General features: G+C 44.7%; 1 protein-coding gene across 2 annotated transcripts in view; it reads left to right on the top strand.

Annotated features, from left to right (window-relative positions):
* The first annotated feature begins 1,690 nt into the window (after positions 1 to 1,690).
* The window catches only part of SSBP2 (single stranded DNA binding protein 2), a 313,296-nt gene continuing 294,673 nt past the window's right edge, over positions 1,691 to 20,313 (top strand). Inside the window, exon 1 of one of the 2 annotated variants that reach the window (XM_040341647.1) lies at positions 1,691 to 1,833. In XM_040341647.1, coding sequence (XP_040197581.1) covers positions 1,778 to 1,833 — 56 coding nt within the window. In that variant the 5' untranslated portion in view covers positions 1,691 to 1,777. The remainder of the gene's footprint in view (positions 1,834 to 20,313) is intronic. The other variant, XM_040341649.1, reaches the window with a different exon arrangement.

Raw genomic sequence — 20,313 nt, 5'->3', positions numbered from 1 at the left:
TGTGTGCTCAGTATATAAACATGTATGTCAGGACGGTGCTGTGTGTGTGCTCAGTATATAAACATGTATGTCAGGAGGGTGCTGTGTGTGTGCTCAGTATATAAACATGTATGTCAGGAGGGTGCTGTGTGTGTGCTCAGTATATAAACATGTATGTCAGGACGGTGCTGTGTGTGTGCTCAGTATATAAACATGTATGTCAGGAGGGTGCTGTGTGTGTGCTCAGTATATAAACATGTATGTCAGGAGGGTGCTGTGTGTGTGCTCAGTATATAAACATGTATGTCAGGAGGGTGCTGTGTGTGTGCTCAGTATATAAACATGTATGTCAGGAGGGTGATGTGTGTGTGCTCAGTATATAAACATGTATGTCAGGAGGGTGATGTGTGTGTGCTCAGTATATAAACATGTATGTCAGGACGGTGCTGTGTGTGTGCTCAGTATATAAACATGTATGTCAGGACGGTGCTGTGTGTGTGCTCAGTATATAAACATGTATGTCAGGACGGTGCTGTGTGTGGTCAGTATATAAACATGTATGTCGGTGCTGTGTGTGGTCAGTATATAAACATGTATGTCAGGATGGTGCTGTGTGTGTGCTCAGTATATAAACATGTATGTCAGGAGGGTGCTGTGTGTGGTCAGTATATAAACATGTATGTCAGGATGGTGCTGTGTGTGTGCTCAGTATATAAACATGTATGTCAGGAGGGTGCTGTGTGTGTGCTCAGTATATAAACATGTATGTCAGGATGGTGCTGTGTGTGTGCTCAGTATATAAACATGCATGTCAGGAGGGTGCTGTGTGTGCTCAGTATATAAACATGCATGTCAGGAGGGTGCTGTGTGTGTGTGGTCAGTATATAAACATGTATGTCAGGAGGGTGCCGTGTGCTCAGTATATAAACATGTATGTCAGGCTGGTGTGTATAGCAGAGTCCCCCCTCAGTATATAAACATGTATGTCAGGCGGTTGTGTATAGCAGAGTCCCCCTCAGTATATAAACATGTATGTTAGGAGGGTGCTGTGTGCTCAGTATATAAACATGTATGTCAGGCGGGTGTGTATAGCAGAGTCCCCCCTCAGTATATAAACATGTATGTTAGGAGGGCGCTGTGTGCTCGGTATATAAACATGTATGTCAGGCGGTTGTGTATAGCAGAGTCCCCCCTCAGTATATAAACATGTATGTCAGGCGGTTGTGTATAGCAGAGTCCCCCTCAGTATATAAACATGTATGTCAGGCGGGTGTATATAGCAGAGTACCCCCTGTATGACTATGTAGACACGTCCTCCCCCTCCCCCAGCCCAGTGTCTGTGTATCTCAGGCCCTGCTCCGGCTCCTGTGTGTCTCCAGTCCGCACTTTTCTCCCGCCCGGCCCCCTCCTGTGAGCTCTCTCTCCCGGCAGCGGAGGGCGGGCGCCCAGCACACGGAACAGCCAGTTGTTTAAAAATCCTTCCAGAACGGTTTCAATTTCCCCCTCCTCCCCCCAGCTCGGAGGAAAGGAGAAGACGAAGGAGGAGGAGGCGGCAGTGTGCGCGCTCCGAGCCCGGCCTGCCGGGGAGGAGGAGGAGGGAGAACACCATAGAGGGGGGAGGAGGGGAAGGAGGGGATCCGTCTGTCCGTCAAACTGGTTACCATAGCGAAGGGGCGGGGCCGGGTGCCGGGCGGGCCTATCAGGGAGGGCGCTGCTGGTGTCGCCATGGTGACGGGGTTGTTCCCGGGGAGGCTGTGATCGGTTGACAGGTGTGTGACAATCGGAGCTTTCTGCAAGCATGTACGCCAAAGGCAAGAGTAACAGCGTACCGTCCGACAGCCAGGCCAGGGAGAAGTAAGTGTCAGCCCGCCCGGGGGGGTGTGCGGGGGGAGGGGGGCGACATGGGGGGCTACAAACTTCCTGGGCCGGCATGTGCGGGAGAGTGCGGGGACACACCGGGGAAAGTAAGTTTACTACCTGGACGGGGTCCCGCACTCATCCCACAACTGGACACAACTACAGCTGCATGGAGTTTGTAGTGTGCAAGAAGGAGAATGGAGCAATGTCCTCATAGAGAGCAAGGGGCTCCGATCTGATCTGTGCACTGGAGGTGCTGACAACTTTCCCTCTGTGTCCCTGTGTGTGTGTATAGGGTGCCAGTCCCTGTGTGTGTGTGTGTGTATAGGGTGCCAGTCCCTGTGTGTGTGTGTGTGCATGGGGTGCCAGTCCCTGTGTGTGTGTGTGTGCATGGGGTGCCAGTCCCTGTGTGTGTGTGTATGGGGTGCCAGTCCGTGTGTGTATGGGGTGCCAGTCCCTGTGTGTGTGCATGGGGTGCCAGTCCCTGTGTGTGTGTGTGTGTGTGCATGGGGTGCCAGTCCGTGTGTGTATGGGGTGCCAGTCCCTGTGTGTGTGCATGGGGTGCCAGTCCTTGTGTGTGTGTGTGTGTGTGTATGGGGTGCCAGTCCCTGTGTGTGTGTGCATGGGGTGCCAGTCCCTGTGTGTGTGCGCATGGGGTGCCAGTCCCTGTGTGTGTGTGTGTGTGTGTGTATGGGGTGCCAGTCCCTGTGTGTGTGCATGGGGTGCCAGTCCCTGTGTGTGTGCATGGGGTGCCAGTCCCTGTGTGTGTGTGCATGGGGTGCCAGTCCCTGTGTGTGTGCGTATGGGGTGCCAGTCCCTGTGTGTGTGCATGGGGTGCCAGTCCCTGTGTGTGCATGGGGTGCCAGTCCGCGTGTGTTTGTGCATTGGGGTGCCAGTCCCTGTGTGCATTGGGGTGCCAGTCCCTGTGTGCATGGGGTGCCAGTCCCAGTGTGCATGGGGTGCCAGTCCCTGTGTGTGCATGGAGTGCCAGTCCGCGTGTGTTTGTGCATTGGGGTGCCAGTCCCTGTGTGCATGGGGTGCGTGTGTGTATGGGGTGCCAGTCCCTGTGTGTGTGTGTGTGTATATAGGGTGCCAGTCCCTGTGTGTATGGGGTGCCTGTCCCTGTGTGTATGGAGTGCCAGTCTGCGTGTGTTTGTGCATTGGGGTGCCAGTCCCTGTGTGCATGGGGTGCGTGTGTGTGTGTGGGGTGCCAGTCCCTGTGTGCATGGGTACCTGACTGTGTGCTCAGCTTTTTGGAGGTCCCTGTGTGCTGTGTGCAGGTCCCTGTTTGTAATAATGCCTGGCTGTTCAGGTCTCTGTGTGTTTGGGTCCCCAGCCATGTACTGTTTCCTGAGTTCTTGGGTGCTGTGTGCAGGTCCCTATGTGTATGGATACCCAGCAATGTAAAGGTTCTTGGGTGCTGTGTGCAGGTCCCTATGTGTATGGATACCCAGCAATGTAAAGGTTCTTGGGTGCTGTGTGCAGGTCCCTGTGCTCTTGAGTGCCCAGCTATGTAAGGAGCCCTGAGTTTTTGGGTCCCTGTGTGTATGGATGCCCAGCTATGTACAGGACCCTGAGCTCTAGGGTGCTGTGTGCAGGTCCCTGAGTTTTAGGTCCCTGTGTTCTACGGTGCTGGGTTCTATGTAGGTCCCTGTGTTCTCGGGGTGCTTGGTTCTATGGAGGTCCCTGTGTTCTCGGGGTGCTTGGTTCTATGGAGGTCCCTGTGTTCTCGGGGTGCTTGGTTCTATGGAGGTCCCTGTGTTCCCGGGGTGCTGGGTTCTATGTAGGTCCCTGAGTGCTGCAGCCTGAGTATGTTGAACTCCTATCAGCCGACTGGCGCTTTGTTATTGGGTGCGATGCTTGGAGGGAAGGGGGCAGGAGGAAGGGATGAGGAGGAGAAGAAGCTGTGCTGGATGAGCACATAGCACTGTAGAGTGAAGGAGCAGAAGACTCGTACATTGTGCAGAGTGAATGTTTACTTGGTTGGGTGAATGAAGTGATTGCAGAGTGAATGTTTAGTTGGTTGGGTGAATGAAGTGATGCCATGATCTCTCTAAATACCCCAGACAAGACAATGTGTGCCTGTCTATTATTGGATGACTAGAGGGAGTGGAGCTTCCTCTGCCCCTCTGCCCCGGGGTGCTGTGGAGGTCCCCAGACTTGTGTGGCCCCTGTACTGCCTGATTATAAATGATCAGCTCCTCTTATAATGTCAGGCAGGTTTGTCAAACTTTGCCATTGTGATCATGTATGAGGGACACGGCTATGTGTGACGTGAGGATTAATCTTCTGATCATTTCACATTGTATTTATGAAGTATTGACCTGCAGAGCCACCTTGGTGGTGTCACCAATGCAGCCTGTACTCGGTGTGAACTCCACCTCACTTCATTCTTTAGGTGTCATTCTTTCCATGGCTCAGGAAATGGTCTGTAAGTCGTTGGGGTTCATGCCACTCCTCGCGCACTTTGGTCATCGGAATGCACCAGTATACGGCAATACAGACTAGTTGGCCCTCTGTGCCCATTAAGGGTCCCCAGGCTGGGATTTGGGGACTGTAATGGAAGTGTTGGGACTTTATCTGAGGGACTGAAGACGTTTCAGATGTGTGTTCTCTAATGGCCCTCACTGGGGGGAACGTTGCCAAATACTACTACCAGTAATCCCCGTGTGGTATGAAGCCCTGAAATGGGCACTCAAGTAGTTGGTGGTGTTCTAGTTTTTGTCCCATTCTTAGGTGACCATATTTGAAAAATGTTCATTTGATTTTCTGACAGTTGATGGCGTTAAATGAAGGATTGTTTATGACAATAATGAGCTGGGGAAGCGTGGAAGGTTTTTTTCCTTGTTTCTTATTTGAATGCACTTGAACACCAAATGAAAGAACGGTGGGACTTTTCAGGGACTACTAATTTATATACAACAATATCTTCTTAAAAAAGATCATCTTTATTATGGCAAATACCCCACTGCTCTGCAGGGTCCATAGAAAAGGTCCATTCTTTTGCTTCTTTATTAAAGTGGATGTAAACCTAATTCATGAAATTTGAGCTGGGCACATATATCTGCAGTGTTTTGTTATCTCTCATCAAAGAGCTAAGTCCTGTATCTCTCCCCTGACCCGTTCCTCTGTTATCAGCCTGATAACTCCTGACAAATTCTCTGACACATCAGATAAAAGCAGCCTGACTTTTCTGTCAGGGAGATTGCTAAAATAGATTAACAGGGAGCTGGCCCTATTACAAAACACCTCTGAGAGTCTCTGCCTATGAGGAGAGGGGGTGTGTGCCTTTCCTCCAATCAGCAGTTTTAGCTATCTTAGCTGTATGCTCAGACATCACACTGTGTGTTAAAAAGAAAGAGAAAATTGCTGAAGCGGTGAGAGGAGTCGGGGGGGGGGGGGCAGGTGGGCTGATGGCGGCGGTTTACCACGTGATCGCTCCGTCCAATGACAGAGCGATCACTTGTAAACAAACCGGCGTCATGCCGGTTCCTCCCTCCCCTCTCTGTACCGAACGGTGACAAATGCAGTCACAGATCCAGCCATCCCTACCTGCTCAGCCATCCCTGCCCCATACCCCGCACTACTCTGCAATGCCCCGCACTACTCTGCAATGCCCTGCAATACCCCGCACTACTCTGCAATACCCCACACTACTCTGCAATACCCCACAATACTCTGCAATACCTCACAATACCCTGCAACGTCGCCTATGGGGATTTTTAAGTAGCGAAGTTTGGCGCCATTCCACGAGCGTGTGTAATTTTGAAGGGTGACATGTTGGGTATCTATTTACTCGGCGTAACTTCATCTTTCACATTATGCAAAAGAATGAAGAAAAAATACTAAATTTGCTAAATTTTATAACAGAAACAAAGAAAAATTCATTTTTTTTACAGAATTTTCAGTCTTTTTTCTCTTATAGCGCAAAAAAATAAAAAAAACAACGGTGATTAAATACCACCAAAAGAAAGCTCTATTTGTGTGAAAAAAAGGACGAAAATTTCATTTGGGTACAATGTTGTATGACTAAGTAATTGTCATTCAAATTGTGAGAGCACCGAAAGCTGAAAATCGGTCTGGTTATTAAGTGGGTTTACGTGCCTGGTGGTCAAGTGGTTAAATGAAGATGTATGAAGTGATACTGCAAACATTGGTTTACCTTTCTTTAGTATGAAACTTTTTGAAGGCACCAGCCTAGGGTTGCAAGGTTGGGGGCCAGAAAAGGAGACTCGATTTTAGGGACATATTGCTATTTCTGTGACAGAAGAAGACCTAACCCGACATTTACCAAAATACTGTATCAGTTGTAGGTAGAATGACCCTTGAACTTTCCTTGATTTCTGTAGACCTTGAAACGTCAGGTTTGGTCTTTCATACAAGTCAGCTTGACCCATTCCATCTGCGTTGTTGTGAAATCAGTCTGGGTTCAGGTAGCAATTGAATGTTGTTTCTGTGAGGTCAGCTTTATTCAGGAAAAATAAGTCACTCGGAATTAGGAAGGTAACTTGATGTCTGCTAGGATGGATCAGCCTTATGTTTCTGGGGTTGTCGGTGTGTAACATGCAGAAGTTCTAATGCTGAAAATTGGGGCTTACTCTCCCTCTCCTCTATTAATAAAGCAACTTGTATTCTTTTCAACAGATACAAAGTGTTCTGTGATTGGATAAGGGCATATGACCGTTATGTTCTCCCATTTTCCAATCACAGAACAAATAGTATTCTTTGAAACTGACAGTCAGGGCTGGAGCACTGTGACAACATGAGGTTGCTCACTCTGCTGCTCTTCTGTTTATTCTTTTCAAAAAATACATAGCATTTTCATATTGGACAGGGGGTGTATAAATGTCACAATGTCCCCGTGTCCAATCACAGAATGTATAAATGTCACAATGTCCCCGTGTCCAATCACAGAATGCCTTGTATTTTTTTTTTCTTTTTTAATACTGACAGTTGGGGCTGGCGTACAGTGATTACAGCGGGTTGCGCATTCTGCTTGCTCCCTTCATTTATTATTTTTAAATAATACAAGACATTCTGTGATTGGACAAGGAGGGATGGTGAGAATCGTATGCCCTTTGTCCAATCACAGAACACGTATCCTTTGACAACAATACATGGAGTATCGGCAGAGTGAGCGACCTGCTGTAATAACTGTGCGCCATCCCCGACTGTCAGTTTCAGTGGTGCCAGCTCTGTGCTCACAATCCTTGGGAGTGTATGAATCCAATCGTTTTCAGGAACGAAGCATTAGCCAACAGTGGGGAACACATGATTGGAGTATATTATTGGTACCTTGATAAGGCCCCAATATTGGCTTTGACAAGTTTAACTGTAAATGTGTTTACTCATTATTTACAAAGGGACTGAAGGCACCCCCCCCCCTCCCATTGAGGAGATTTCCCTTTACTTCCTGTCTCATAGCCACATCAGGAATTGAGAGGAAATCTCTGTGTGATAACACAACACATAGCTAATATACCAGCATGTCGGTGCAAGAGGAAACGCATACATGCACAGGGAGGCATATGCCCTGTACACGATCGGTCCATCCGATGAAAACGGACTGATGGATTTTTTTCATCCGTTATCCGATGAAGCTGACTGATGATCAGTCGTGCCTACACACCATCGGTAAAAAAAAACGATCGTGTCAGAACGCGGTCACGTAAACCACATACGACGGCACCTCAAATGGGAAGTTTCAAATCCAATGGTGCCACCCTTGGGGCTGCTTTAGCTGATTCGCGCTTTTCTGTCTGTTACAGCGTGATGAATGTGCTATCTCCATAACGAACGCTAGTTTTACCAGAACGAGCGCTCCCGTTCCCTAATTTAGTCTGAGCATGCGTGGATTTTTAACCGATGGACGTGCCTACAAACAATCTTTTTTTTTTTTTTTTTTTTTTTCTATCGGTTAGTTAACCATCAGATAATTTTAAAACAAGTTCCTAGTTTTTTAACCGATGGCTAAAAAAACGATGGGGCCCACACACGATTGGTTAGTTTGATGAAAACGGTCTATCAGACAAACCGATCGTGTGTACGCGGCAATACAGATAGTGTCCTGGCTGAGATTTGGACTAGTGACCTCAGTGCTACAAGCATTATTTATTTATTTATATAATATATATATTTGGGCCAAATTATAAACGCAACGCTTTTGTGTTTTCCGCTATTTATCATGAGCTGAACTTAAAGATCTACGACTTTTTCTATGTACATAAAAGGCCTATTTCTGTCAAATATTGTTCACAAATCGAATGCCTAGTACACACAATCGTTTTTCTCGTCAGGAAAATTGCTGTTTAAAAAATTAGAACATGTTCTATTTTTTTCTTGCTGCGAATCGCATCGTTTTTTTATTTTTCCGCAGTTTTCCTATGGGAAACCCTGCGCAGGAGCATACAAACGGCTGGTTTTCCCGACCAAAGCTCTCCTGGCAGTTTCAGTGGTGGTAGCTCTGTGCCGGTTCCCGGTTTTCTCAGTGGTCTTTTGACTGTCAGGAAAACCCGATCGTGTGTACTAGGCATAAGCACAGGTTCATACTGGGCTGCGGGAATGAAGCCATGCGAGTTTAGCTGAACTGGCACGATTTCACTCCCGCTTGTCTGTCCCGATTTTGTCCGATTACAGAGACATCTGTGCAGTTTATGCATAGATGTCAATGTAAATCGCGGGCCGAAATCGCAAAAAGTAGTACAGAAACTACTTTTTGAAATTTGTGCAGCGCCGCACCGATTAGGACGGTGCAAATCGCATGTCAATACGCACCAGTGTGAACCAGGGCATAGACAGATTTGTGTGCAATGTTTTGAGAGAAATAGGCCTTTTATGTACATAGAAAAAGTCATAGAGCTTTAGGTTCAGCTCATGATAAATAGGGGCAAATACAACCATGTTTTGCATTTATAATTTTGCTGTGTGTGTGTATGTAATATAAATTATAATAAAAAAATTAAAATAATTTTATTATATATATATATATATATATATATATATATATATATATATATATATATATATATATATATATATATATATTTTTTTATGTTCAGTTGCCTGCTCTTTACATTTTTGTCAGGTGAGTAACTGGCATAACTCTTACATTTCTCCCTCCCTGTGTGCTTTGGGAATGTTTTTGTTTTTGGTGATATTTTTGTACATGTCTGAGTTGAGGAGCGATGTCCCCTGACCTCTGTATATTTATTTTTTGGAAGATGATGGGCGGATGGAATGTACTACTATCCCTTATCGTCACTGTTGACGTTCATTATGTTTGTTGTAGCAACATCCTATGAGGTCATCACTAGTGATGTCATTGGCCAGTCTTCACATCACATCAGACCCTGACCTGACACTGAACAGATTTCTGTATTTTATTTGTTGGATGGATAGCACCGAGGCCTGCTAGTCGCTTGTTTAAACTAGTAGAACCCCCCTTTAAGATGCATTAAACCCTGTGCACCCCTAGAAGTTGTTGCTATGCACAGTAACACTGTGATTCATCCATATACTGTGGTATGGTAATATTTAGATTTTTTTTTTTTTTTTTATTTATTAAGGGTTGGTTCACCTTTACCAAAAATCGGTCTATGGAGATAAAGGGTGTCTATAGATACAAAAAATAAACGGTGCAGATTCTAAACAAAGTGGAACACTGCCCTTGCTATATAGGTGTAGGCAATTTAGGTACCTCATGATTTCTGACTGGGAAACTTTTAGGAGAAGCCTAGTGTTAGTCGGTTCACACAGGGGCGGCATGATTTGCATATCATCCAAAAAGTCATTGTTTTTAATGACAGTCGTTCACATATATGCGTTGCGAATCCTCTACGAATGCGATTCGATAATAAAAAGGGTCTTGTGCTAGTTTACTGCGTTGCAAATTTAGTCTCCATAGACCTCAATGTTAATCGTTTTGGAATCGCATTGTTGGTTCAGATATGTGCGAATTTCACTACACTACTCTCCACAAAAAAACAGGAAGTACACAGGAAGTTAACACTCCTTTTTTTTTTTTTAACATTATACATTAACATGATTCCATTGGCTAGAACATCAATTGCAGCTGCGTCCAACTTCTGAAATTTGCGGTAAATTTGCACCTCACACAGGACAAAAAAAAGGAACAAATTTGCAACATATCACAGCGCAGCAGTGTGAACCCAGCCTAAATCCTTGTACACACGCTTAGGTTTTCGGATGACCAAACGTCCGTTTTTTTGTTTCTCATATCGAAAGTGAAGAGTTTACTCGCAATATGACATTTTTGGTACAAAGTCAGAAGTGACGTCATGCGTTGAATAGTTTTGTATGTATTCTTTCATTTCTGAGCTTGCTCTTACGAAAACCTACTAATAAAACTAAAATCCAACAAAAATTATATAATCTGCACATGTCTGACGAAAAAGCGAAATCGGCTGTCGAAAGCACCATACTAACGACCGTTTGTCATACAAAGTTTTTTTCCATCTGATTTTCGTATTGTGTGAACGAGCCTTTAGCGACGTTTTAGAAGCTTTCCAGTCAGGCTTCATGAGGTATGTAAATGGCCTTCACCTATAGAAAGGGCATTATACAACTTTGGTCAGAGCTGCAGACGTCCGTTAAAAAAGCTAGGCATTTTTTTGGTAACCACTTTAGCTCTGGAAGGTTTGACCCCACTCATGACCAGGCCCAGTAATTGTACATTAATGCAACACTGTACACCAATGCAACACTGTACACCAATAGAGATTTATTTTTCTGCTATAAAACATATCCAATAAGGCTGCTTTCACACTGAAACGCCCGAACGTCGGCAGTAAAGCGCCACTATTTTTAGTGGAGCTGCACTGTCGTTTTTGCGGTGATTTTCAGCCATTAGTGGGTTGCTTTTAACCCCCGCTAGGGGCCGAAAAATGGTTAAAAGCGCCGCAAAGAAGATGCTGGCAGGACTTTTTTTGATGCCCTGCCGGCGCAGTGCCCCAGTGTGAAAGTACTTGGGCTTTCACATTGGGATTGCAGATGAGGCTTTTTACAGGCGATATTTTTAATGCTAAAGCACCTGGAAAAACAGCTCCAGTGGGAAAGGGGTCTAAAGTAAAAAAATAAATAAATTGAATTCCTTCATTAATTTTTCCCAAAATGTATTCTACTACATGTCTTTGGTATTAAACGAGAGATTCTTCCCCTTTCCTGGCTCAGATGACCCAGGTTTGTCTTGCGATTGGTCAGATTGTACATGCTTGTCCAGCCACCCATTGAATTCTATGGTCTGCCTTACAAAGGCTTTTTCTGAGGTCTGACATCAATGGGCTTTCCTTCTTTTTCTCCTGACGTGCAGTAAAGTAATAAAGCCAAATTCCTTTTAAAGGACTCATTCTTACTTCAGCTTGTCTGAGTTGCCCTGCGATGTACCGGGCAGAGATTGCCATTTATCCAGCACTGGCATAGCACTTGCCTTTGATGAACTGTAGATAAGTGTTTTCTGCTGAATTGCCACAACCATGCACCAACCATCCTTGCACCATGATAAGATTTGAAGTATAATGTGGAAAGTGAGAAGGGAAAGGGCATTCTGGTTAAATGTACATTGGGAAGACCCGCTGAGAAAATGTACAATGTTGTTATTCGGGGTCTTTTCATTTTCATGATGTAGTGAGCTGCTTCTACTGTCCATGTAGGTTGTCCGGTGTGATAACCATCAGGTTTTCTATGTGGTAGGAGAACAAAGACTAACTTCAGAAAATGTTCTTCTGCAATTTTTAACAAAGTTATAAACTCATAGAGTTTCTGTTGTGCAGATAGGCGATCATTTCTATCCTGTGCCTCTAGCCTTCCCACTATGCCGATCTATTGATTTCAATACTTTTTCAGCTAGTGACCCGGAAGAAATCTGCAGATCATGAACTCGGGAGTCTTAATCCTCGTACACATGATTGGATTTTCCAACGGGAATTGCGTGATGACAAGCTGTTGGCAGAAAATCCGACCGTTTCTACGCTCCATAGGACAATTGTTGTTGGATTTTCCGCAGACAAATGTTTGATAACAGGCTTTAAAATTATCAGTGGACAACAAACACGCATGCTCGGAATCAATGCTCACCAAACACGACATTAGCAGAAGGTGCCCAAAGGGTGGCGCTCAAGAGCTGAAAAACGACGTAGTACGTCACTACATTTGTGTTTGTTGGCTGACAATTGTGTGCTGTTTGTATGCAAGACAAAATCCAGGCACACGCCCTTTGGAAAAAAGTCACACGCTCTGTCTGCAGAAAATCCGATCGTGTGTACGAGGCTCACGTTTTCTATAATCATTGCCTGTACTGAGCGACATTTTTTTCACAAGAATGAATGCAAGCCTAGTGAAGATTGGTACATCAACTACAGACTCCATAGATTTCCATTCTTCCTTATACTGCTTTTTGGTCTGTTTAAAGTATAGCTAAAAGCAAAACCTTTTTTCTTAGTTTTAGTTAGATTGCAGAGGAACTGGACCCCCCCTGTCAGTTTTTATTGCTGTCTGTGCTCCCGTTATGGAGATTCACTCTCTCTATCTCTCCTGTTTACTGTTCTGAAAAGTGAATGAAAGAAAATCCCAAATATTGGGTTGTCTCCAGAAAAGTAATAGAGGGGAAATCCTTCCAATGGGTACACTAGTTCTGGTGACCTGGGGGTCCCCGCAAAATTCCCTTAAGCTGGATACACACTATCCAATTTTCTGTAGACTTTTTATTATTCTTTCCTTCAGATTGACCAAAACCATGTAATATAAGGTCGAGAGAGTGAGAGAGCGAGATCGAGAGAGAGAGACTCCACCCTAAACAAATAACCTGTCTGTGTTTAATGATGGGGTTAGTATGAGGGAAAGGGTCCTGTGTAACAATGGGGGGTAGTGTTGAGTAAGGGGTCCTGTGTAATGATGGGGAGAGGGATGGTGGTAGGGGGGATTGGTTTTGTTCAACCATGCCCCTTCCACTGATAACAGTCTGGCCACACCCACTTTTTGGCGTGACGTGCCGTGCCGCATGTTTACATCAGCCTCAAATTCTAAAGTTGAGAAGCATGTACTCTGTCCCGTGATGCTGGGGCTGTATACTCTGTCCCGTGATGCTGGGGCTGTATACTCTGTCCCGTGATGCTGGGGCTGTATACTCTGTCCCGTGATGCTGGGGCTGTATACTCCTGACACTATGGGTGGAAGTTGGTGGAATAGAGGGGACGGAGTGGGTGGATTCTATAAGGGGCGGGGCTTACGAGAAACTCCAGGTTGAATGTGATCAAAAAAAGGGGAATTATATTGTATTTTCAGTAACTAATTTATTATTATTATTATTAATGTTGTTGTTGTTGTTGTTGTTGTTGTTGTTGTTGTTGTTTTTTTTTTTTTTTCTTTTGTAATAAACTTTCTTTACTTTATTGCTGTTTTTCTTATTTTGATTAAAGCAATAGTAAAAAAAAAAAAAATTGGTTTTATCAGTGAAGAAAAATGACTCATTTTCAAAATGTTATAACAAAAACTAGGATAATCTAAAATATGATAAAAATTCATATGGGTACAGTGTTGCATGATCATGCAAGTGTCATTCAAAGTTGTCAGCGCTGAAAGCTGAAAATTAGCCTGGGCAGCAAGAGGGCAAAAGTGCCCGGTATTGAGGTGGTAAATTATGAGTTTACTACTACTTAACAACCCCATATTAGCAAATGCTTTATCTGGTGGTCATTTGTATATTGAGGAATGGGATTAGCATTGTCTTTTTGATTGCAGAGATGTGTTCGGAAAACCTTATGGAGATTCCATGGTTTTTACTTAATATCCTTGGCTGGCCATAGACATTCACATCGTTTTTGATGAATCGGCTGAAATCTGCGCCATGGGTGGCCTTGTTGGCACTACTTGGCTTGACAAAGTTAGATTTAAAAATTTAACTGAGCCAGGTAAAAAAAAAATCCTCAGCCAAGAACTGATTGTATTCGATCAGATGCAGTCACTGTTTGGGTATTCAGGCAGCCATGAATTGTATGGCTGTCAGAGTACAATAGCAGCCAGGGGAGATTTCCCCATCCACGCTATTTCCCCATCATTATTCTTGTTGATGATCTCAAGGCAGCTGGGACCATAGTCGCCAAGTAAACAATTGGACCATAGTTGCCAAGAAAACAATTGGTAACACACTATGCCATGAAGGACTGAAATCCTGCAATGCCTGCAAGGTCCCCATGCTCAAGAAAACACAAGTACAGGCCCATCTGAAGTTTGTTCATGAACATCTGAATGATTCAGAGAACTGGGTGAAAGTGTTGTGGTCAGATGAGACCAAAATCAAGCTCTTTGGCATCAACCCAACTTGCCGTGTTTGGAGGAAGGGGAATGCTGCCTATGACCCCAAGAACACCATCCCCACTGTCCAACATGGAGGTGGAAATATTATGCTTTGGGGGTGTTTTTCTGCGAAGGGGACGGGACAACTTCACCGCACAAAGGGACGATGGATGGGGCCATGTACTATCAAATCTTGGGTGAGAACCTCCTTCTGAGGGATGCCAGGGCATTGAAAATGGGTTGTGGATGGGTATTCCAGCATGACAATGACCCAAATTGCATGGACAAGGCAACAAAGGAGTGGCTCAAGGAGAATCCCATTAAGGTCCTAGACAGTCTCCAGACCTTAATCCCATAGAAAATATGTGGAGGGAGCTGAAGGTTCAAGTTACCAAATGTCAGCCTCCAAACCTTAATGACTTGGAGAGGATCCGCAGAGAGGAGTGGGACAAAATCCTTCCTGAGATGTGTGCAGACCTGCATACACTTGCGTTCCCTATCTCCATGAATAAGCTCCAGGAGTTGAACACATTGGGGGCGTGGCCTGGCCAGAGTCCAGACTGAGGTTGCCACTCCAATCATTGCAGTAGGATATCATAGATGTGTGACTTCAAGGGGTTACCCTTCCTTTCTTGAACCTTTGCAGAAGCCAGGAAGGGCTCCATCCCGTTGGCATTCTAGCAGCAGCTGCAAATGCATTGTCCACACACCCCCTCCCTATAGATGCTTTTCCCTGTTCACGATGTGTGCGAACCTGGTGGCCAACTGCGAGAAACGTCTGACCTCCTGTAATTTCCAACAAGGGTTTTGCCACCAAGTATAAAGTCATGTTTTGCGAAGGGGTCAAATACTCATTTCATTCATTAACTACTTAAGACCAGGACCAAAATGCAGGTAAAGGACCTGGCCAGTTTTTGCGATTCGGCACTGCGTGGCTTTAACTGAAAATTGCGCGACGTGGCTCCCAAACAAAATTGGCGTCCTTTTCCCCCCACAAATAGCGTTCTTTTGGTGGTATTTGGTCACCTCTGCGGTTTTTATTTTTTGCGCTATTAAAAAAAAACGGAGCGACAATTTTGAAAAAAAAAATTCAATATTTTTTCCTTTTTGCTATAATAAATATCCCCCAAATATATATAAAAAAAAACTTATTTTTTTCCTCAGTTTAGGCTGTTGCGTATTCTTCTACCAATTTTAGGTAAAAAAAAGCAATAAGTGTTTATCGATTGGTTTGCGCAAAATGTATAGTGTTTACAAAATAGGGGATAGTTTTATTGCATTTTTATTAATAATAATTTTCTTTTTACTACTAATGGCGGCGATCAGCGTTTTTTTTTTTTTTTTATTTATTTTTTTCATGACCGCGACTTTATGGCGGACACATCAGACAATTTTAACACATTTTTGGGACAATTGTCATTTTCACAGCAAAAGATGATATATAAATGCATTGTTTACTGTGAAAATGACAATTGCAGTTTGGGAGTTAACCACTAGGGGGCACTGAAGGGGTTAAGTGTGACCTCATATGTGTTTCTAACTGTAGGGGAGAGGGGCTGGATATGTGACATCATTGATTGCGTTTCCCTATATTAGGGAACACACGATCAATGACAGCGCCACAGTGAAGAATGAGGAAGCTGGGTTTTCACACAGCTCTCCTTGTTCTTCAGCTCCGGGGACCGATCGTGGGACTCCAGCGGCAATGACTTTTAATAAGGACACTTGCCTGTCCAGGGTGCCCGCGATGACGGCAGTCGACGCTGAGCAATCGCTCGGGTCTCGGCTGCCCCGTGGCCATCCTCGGTGATGGAATCGGGAAGTGAAGCCTTGCTGCTTCACCACCCGATGTTAATGGGCGATGTCTCCTGGGACACACACAATGTCCCAGAAGACACTGCTCCCTCATTCCCCAGGAGGCAGCGTGAGGAGGAGAAGAAAGAAGACGGACCGCGGTTCAGGAAGTGGCAGATTAGGACGATCTGCCTAGCAACAGGCACTTCAGGGTTTTTTTTTTTTTTTTTTGCAGGAGCAGCAACATTTTTGACTTTATTTTATTTATTTATTTATTCTTGGCGGAGCTCCACTTTAAAGTAGGTACAGAAAAATACTAGTTACTTGGTTGTTTCTGGCTTCAGTACTCGGAAAGAGCAACCAGAAATGAGAACGCAGAAAATTAGATCAGAGTATTGTCCGCAACCTCTTGTGTCCATGAAATTGATTAAGTCAATTGCTCAGCAGGCAGAGAACTAGTATTTTTGGAGGGAAAGTACAGCAGTGACCACCTACATATTTCTTGGTGTGATTTTTATCTTCTTTAAAATGTTTTGTAAAACCTATGTATACCTAAAGCAGAGCACCACAATGCAAAAAAAACACTATTAAATTCATTTTTTTTTAAATATATATTCATCATTTTTGGGGGGGGGGGGGGGGGTAAAATGTAAATGGATACCAAACATGCCATACTTTAAAATTGCGCACGCCTGCACAACAGTGACAAATAATGTCAATCTTACAATCCATAGGTGATACTTTTAAAAGCCTTGGCAGGTTACCATTTTAGACTTACAGAGAAGGTCTGGTGCTAGAATTTACTGCCCATAATCTGACGTTCGCAGTGATACTTCACATGTGTGGGATGATTGCTGTTTGCATGTGTGTGCGAGCGGCGAGTGAATACGCCTTTGTGGAGATGGGAGCACTTGCACTGAATTCACTATATCTGGTCTCCCACGGTACAGAACATGGAAATGCAATTATAAACTGCTAAATATCTTTTCTCACCAGCAGTTAGAGCAGTCTTGTGACTTCTATCGTTGTCCAGCCAAGCACTGGTTAAAGCTTGTAGGAGGAGTTTTCTGACTGACCTATGAGTCTGCATGACCCCTGAACCTCTGTCTGGCCCCTGAACCTCTGTCTGGCCCCTGAACCTCTGTCTGGCCCCTGAACCTTTGTCTGGACATTACTGATTTTGGCTCTGTGCTGATCACATGCACTCTTTCAAGACAAAAAAAAAAAAGACACTGTCCAAACTGAGCATGTGCAGCCTGACTCCATAGACTCTACTATCCGGAAATTATTGGGAGTCATTGGAAGGAGGGGAGGATCAGGGAAGACAGGATCAAACAGCCTTTTTACACAATGCAGAGGATTAACCCCTTATGCTCCAAGGTGAGTATAGCACGCATGCTTTACTGGATATACAGACTGATTTTACTGTTGTGGGTTTAGGAACACTTTTTTTGTAAACATCCCTTGTGACAGTTTAGACAGTGACGGGTACCCTTTATGGAGAGATCGAGGGTCTAGCAGGGGTTGATGACCCCTGCTCTAATGCACAACACAGCTCCCCCTTACCTGTCCTGCCTTCTTCTGGCCCGGGCGAGCTCCTCAGGCCCCTTAACGTTGTATGGTCTGTACCCGCTCCGATGGCAGCCCTGACCGCAAAGAATGGCTTGGTCATTGAGGGGGTAAAACCTTCCGGGGCTGAAGTGGTGTGCATGAGGCTTAAAGCGGTGGTTCACCCTCCTTGACATCATTATACCATTACATTCGGCATTGTAGCGCGAGCTACGGTATGCCGGTCTTAAATTTTTAATCCCCGTACTCACTGTGCTATCGATCATTGAAGTTTCCGACTCCCGCGGGGAATGGGCGTGCCTATGGAGAGGGAGGATGATTGACGGCCGGCTCTGGCACGTCACGCTCCCCGAAGACAGCCGGAGTAGGTCTCGGCTCTTCACGGCGCCTGCGCACAGGCTATGCGCAGGCGCCGTGAAGAGCCAAGCCTATTTCGGCTATTTCCGGAGGAGCGTGACGTGCCAGGGCCGGCCGTCAATCACCTTCTCTCACCATAGGAACGCCCATTCCCCGGAATCTTCAATGATCCATAGCACAGTGAGTACAGGGATAAAAAATGTAAGACCGGCATACTGTAGCTCGCGCTACGATGCCGAATATAATGGTATAATAATTTTTTTTTTTTTTTTTTATAGGGTGAACCCCCGCTTTAAGTGGAATGCCAGCCAAAAACGTATTTTTTTAATTATTTTTATTTTAATGATAATTTATGTTGGATAAAGTTGTAGCGTTTCATATTCTGAAAAGACTAATAAACAGGAAACCTTCCTAATGGGACGCTTCTAGCAGTATTCGCTCTTCTTTCAGGGGCATGTTCTGTTTTGTCTGATAAGCAGTGAGGGCAATCTTCCCCAACTACGGGGAAACCCTTCCACCCGCTCATCCATACCCAGGAAATAAGTTGTGGGTGGCTGAGAGGCGGATTGGGCAGAGGGGTGAAGTGACCCCTCTAATATTGCTGTGCTGTTTCTTGCTAGGTACGTCCCTCTAGTCCCCAGTAATGCGCTGGCTGTGATCGTCTTCTCATGGAAAATACTATCATTTTCTAATAACAAAAGGCACGAAAAAGAAACAGAAATTGCAAGGTGGTCGAGTTCTGTTTGACACTCTCTTGCAGAAGGGTGGATGTGAGACTCCGCCCCTATTTCTGGTTGCTATGGAAACAATCTATGTTCGGGAAATAATTTCAAATGCTAGCACTTGTCTGTTTAACCCCTGAAAGTGCCTGTCCCTGCCTGTGCACTGGCGAGGAGGAACCGTTTCTAATTTTATCTCCCGAGACACAACGGGCACATGTATTTCCAGTCCTACAAATTCCTCATTGTAAACCTCCCTTTTTAACCACAGTAAGAGCCACCACCCTGGGTACCTTGGATGGCCTCTCTTTTCACCATTGCACATGGTAAATTATAGGTGCCAAGTTTAATATTTTTATTTTCCATTGATTTACAGATGACGAGAATGTGTCTGAACAGGCACAGTATTTAGTTGGCAATCAGGATTGAGATAGAAGTATATATTTGTGAAGCACCTACTAATGGCCGTACACACAATCCGAATATCGGATGAAAACGATCGTTTGAAGAAGAATCGTACGATTTTCGGATCGTGTGTTCACTACTTTCGAGAGCCGATCACGACCGTTCATCCAATCTTATTGGATCGTACCAGCACGAAAAATTTCCTTGTACGATTTTCGTTTAGTCCGTATAGTTGTCGTCCGAAAATACAACACTTGACATCGCTTCCTATTTATTTATTTTCTGTCGTACGAAAATTTTCGTGACTTTATTACCCTATTCAATTTCTACTTGCGACTATTATGCGAAAAAACTCATACGATCTGTCGTGCGATATTCGGTTCGCGTGTACGGGGCATTAGGGCTGATTCACACTAGCCTGTTTGGTAAGGCCTCATGCACACGGGACGCTGCTAAACGGACGTTCAGAGGCAGTTGGACGCTTTTTTCAATTGCTCCTGAACTCATTCAACGTTATCCTATGTGACCATGTACACAGGTTCGTTTTATTGCAGTTTTTAGGCAGTTGCGTTTTAACAACCTTTCTTTGAAAGCAAAAAAATGGGTTCAGACGCAGATTTCCACGTTTCAGACACCACTAAACGCGTTTAGCAGCGTTTTGTTTATAGGCGTTTTTCGTTTTTGGCTATGTAAAAAAAAAATGATATGTTAATTTTTTTAACGCTTCTAAGCACAAAACGCAGCTAAATGCGGCATGTAAACACAGCAAAACGGACGTTTTAAACGTGGGTTACTATCTGTCAAGTTTAATCATTTAGCCCTGGTTCACACTGGGTACGATTTGGAACGATTTGAGATGCGATTTGACATGTCAAATCACATCTCAAATCGGCGGCAATTGTCGGCAATGGCACTGTCCTAATCAGTGCGACGCCACATCTGCGATTTCAAAAAGTAGTTCCTGTACTACTTTTTGCGATTTCGGGCCGCGATTTACATTAAATTGCGGCCGAAATCGCGGCCGCGAAATCGTGGTAAAATCGCGCATTTTACCGCGATTTTGAATTCGTAGCAGTGTGAACCTAGGCTGAGGAGCAGTTGTAAAAACGTACCATGTACGTGGAGCCTAAGACGCTGCGTTTTTCCCATGTAGGTAGCCCGTGCGAGATCTGGCAGGGAGCGTATCGGCACAACACGCTTTACTTATTTTTTTATTAACTTTATTTGAAACTGGAGCACTCAAACTGGTGCAGCTGTGCATGGTAGCCAATCCGTTTTCTAAGTTCAGCTTGTTCAATTAAAGGGGTTGTAAACCCCTGTGTGT

Source organism: Rana temporaria, chromosome 1 (assembly GCF_905171775.1).
Source record: "Rana temporaria chromosome 1, aRanTem1.1, whole genome shotgun sequence".
NCBI classification, from domain to species: Eukaryota; Metazoa; Chordata; class Amphibia; order Anura; family Ranidae; genus Rana; species Rana temporaria.
Note: the sequence above shows the minus strand (reverse complement) of the source record. Positions and strands in the feature narration are given on the sequence as shown.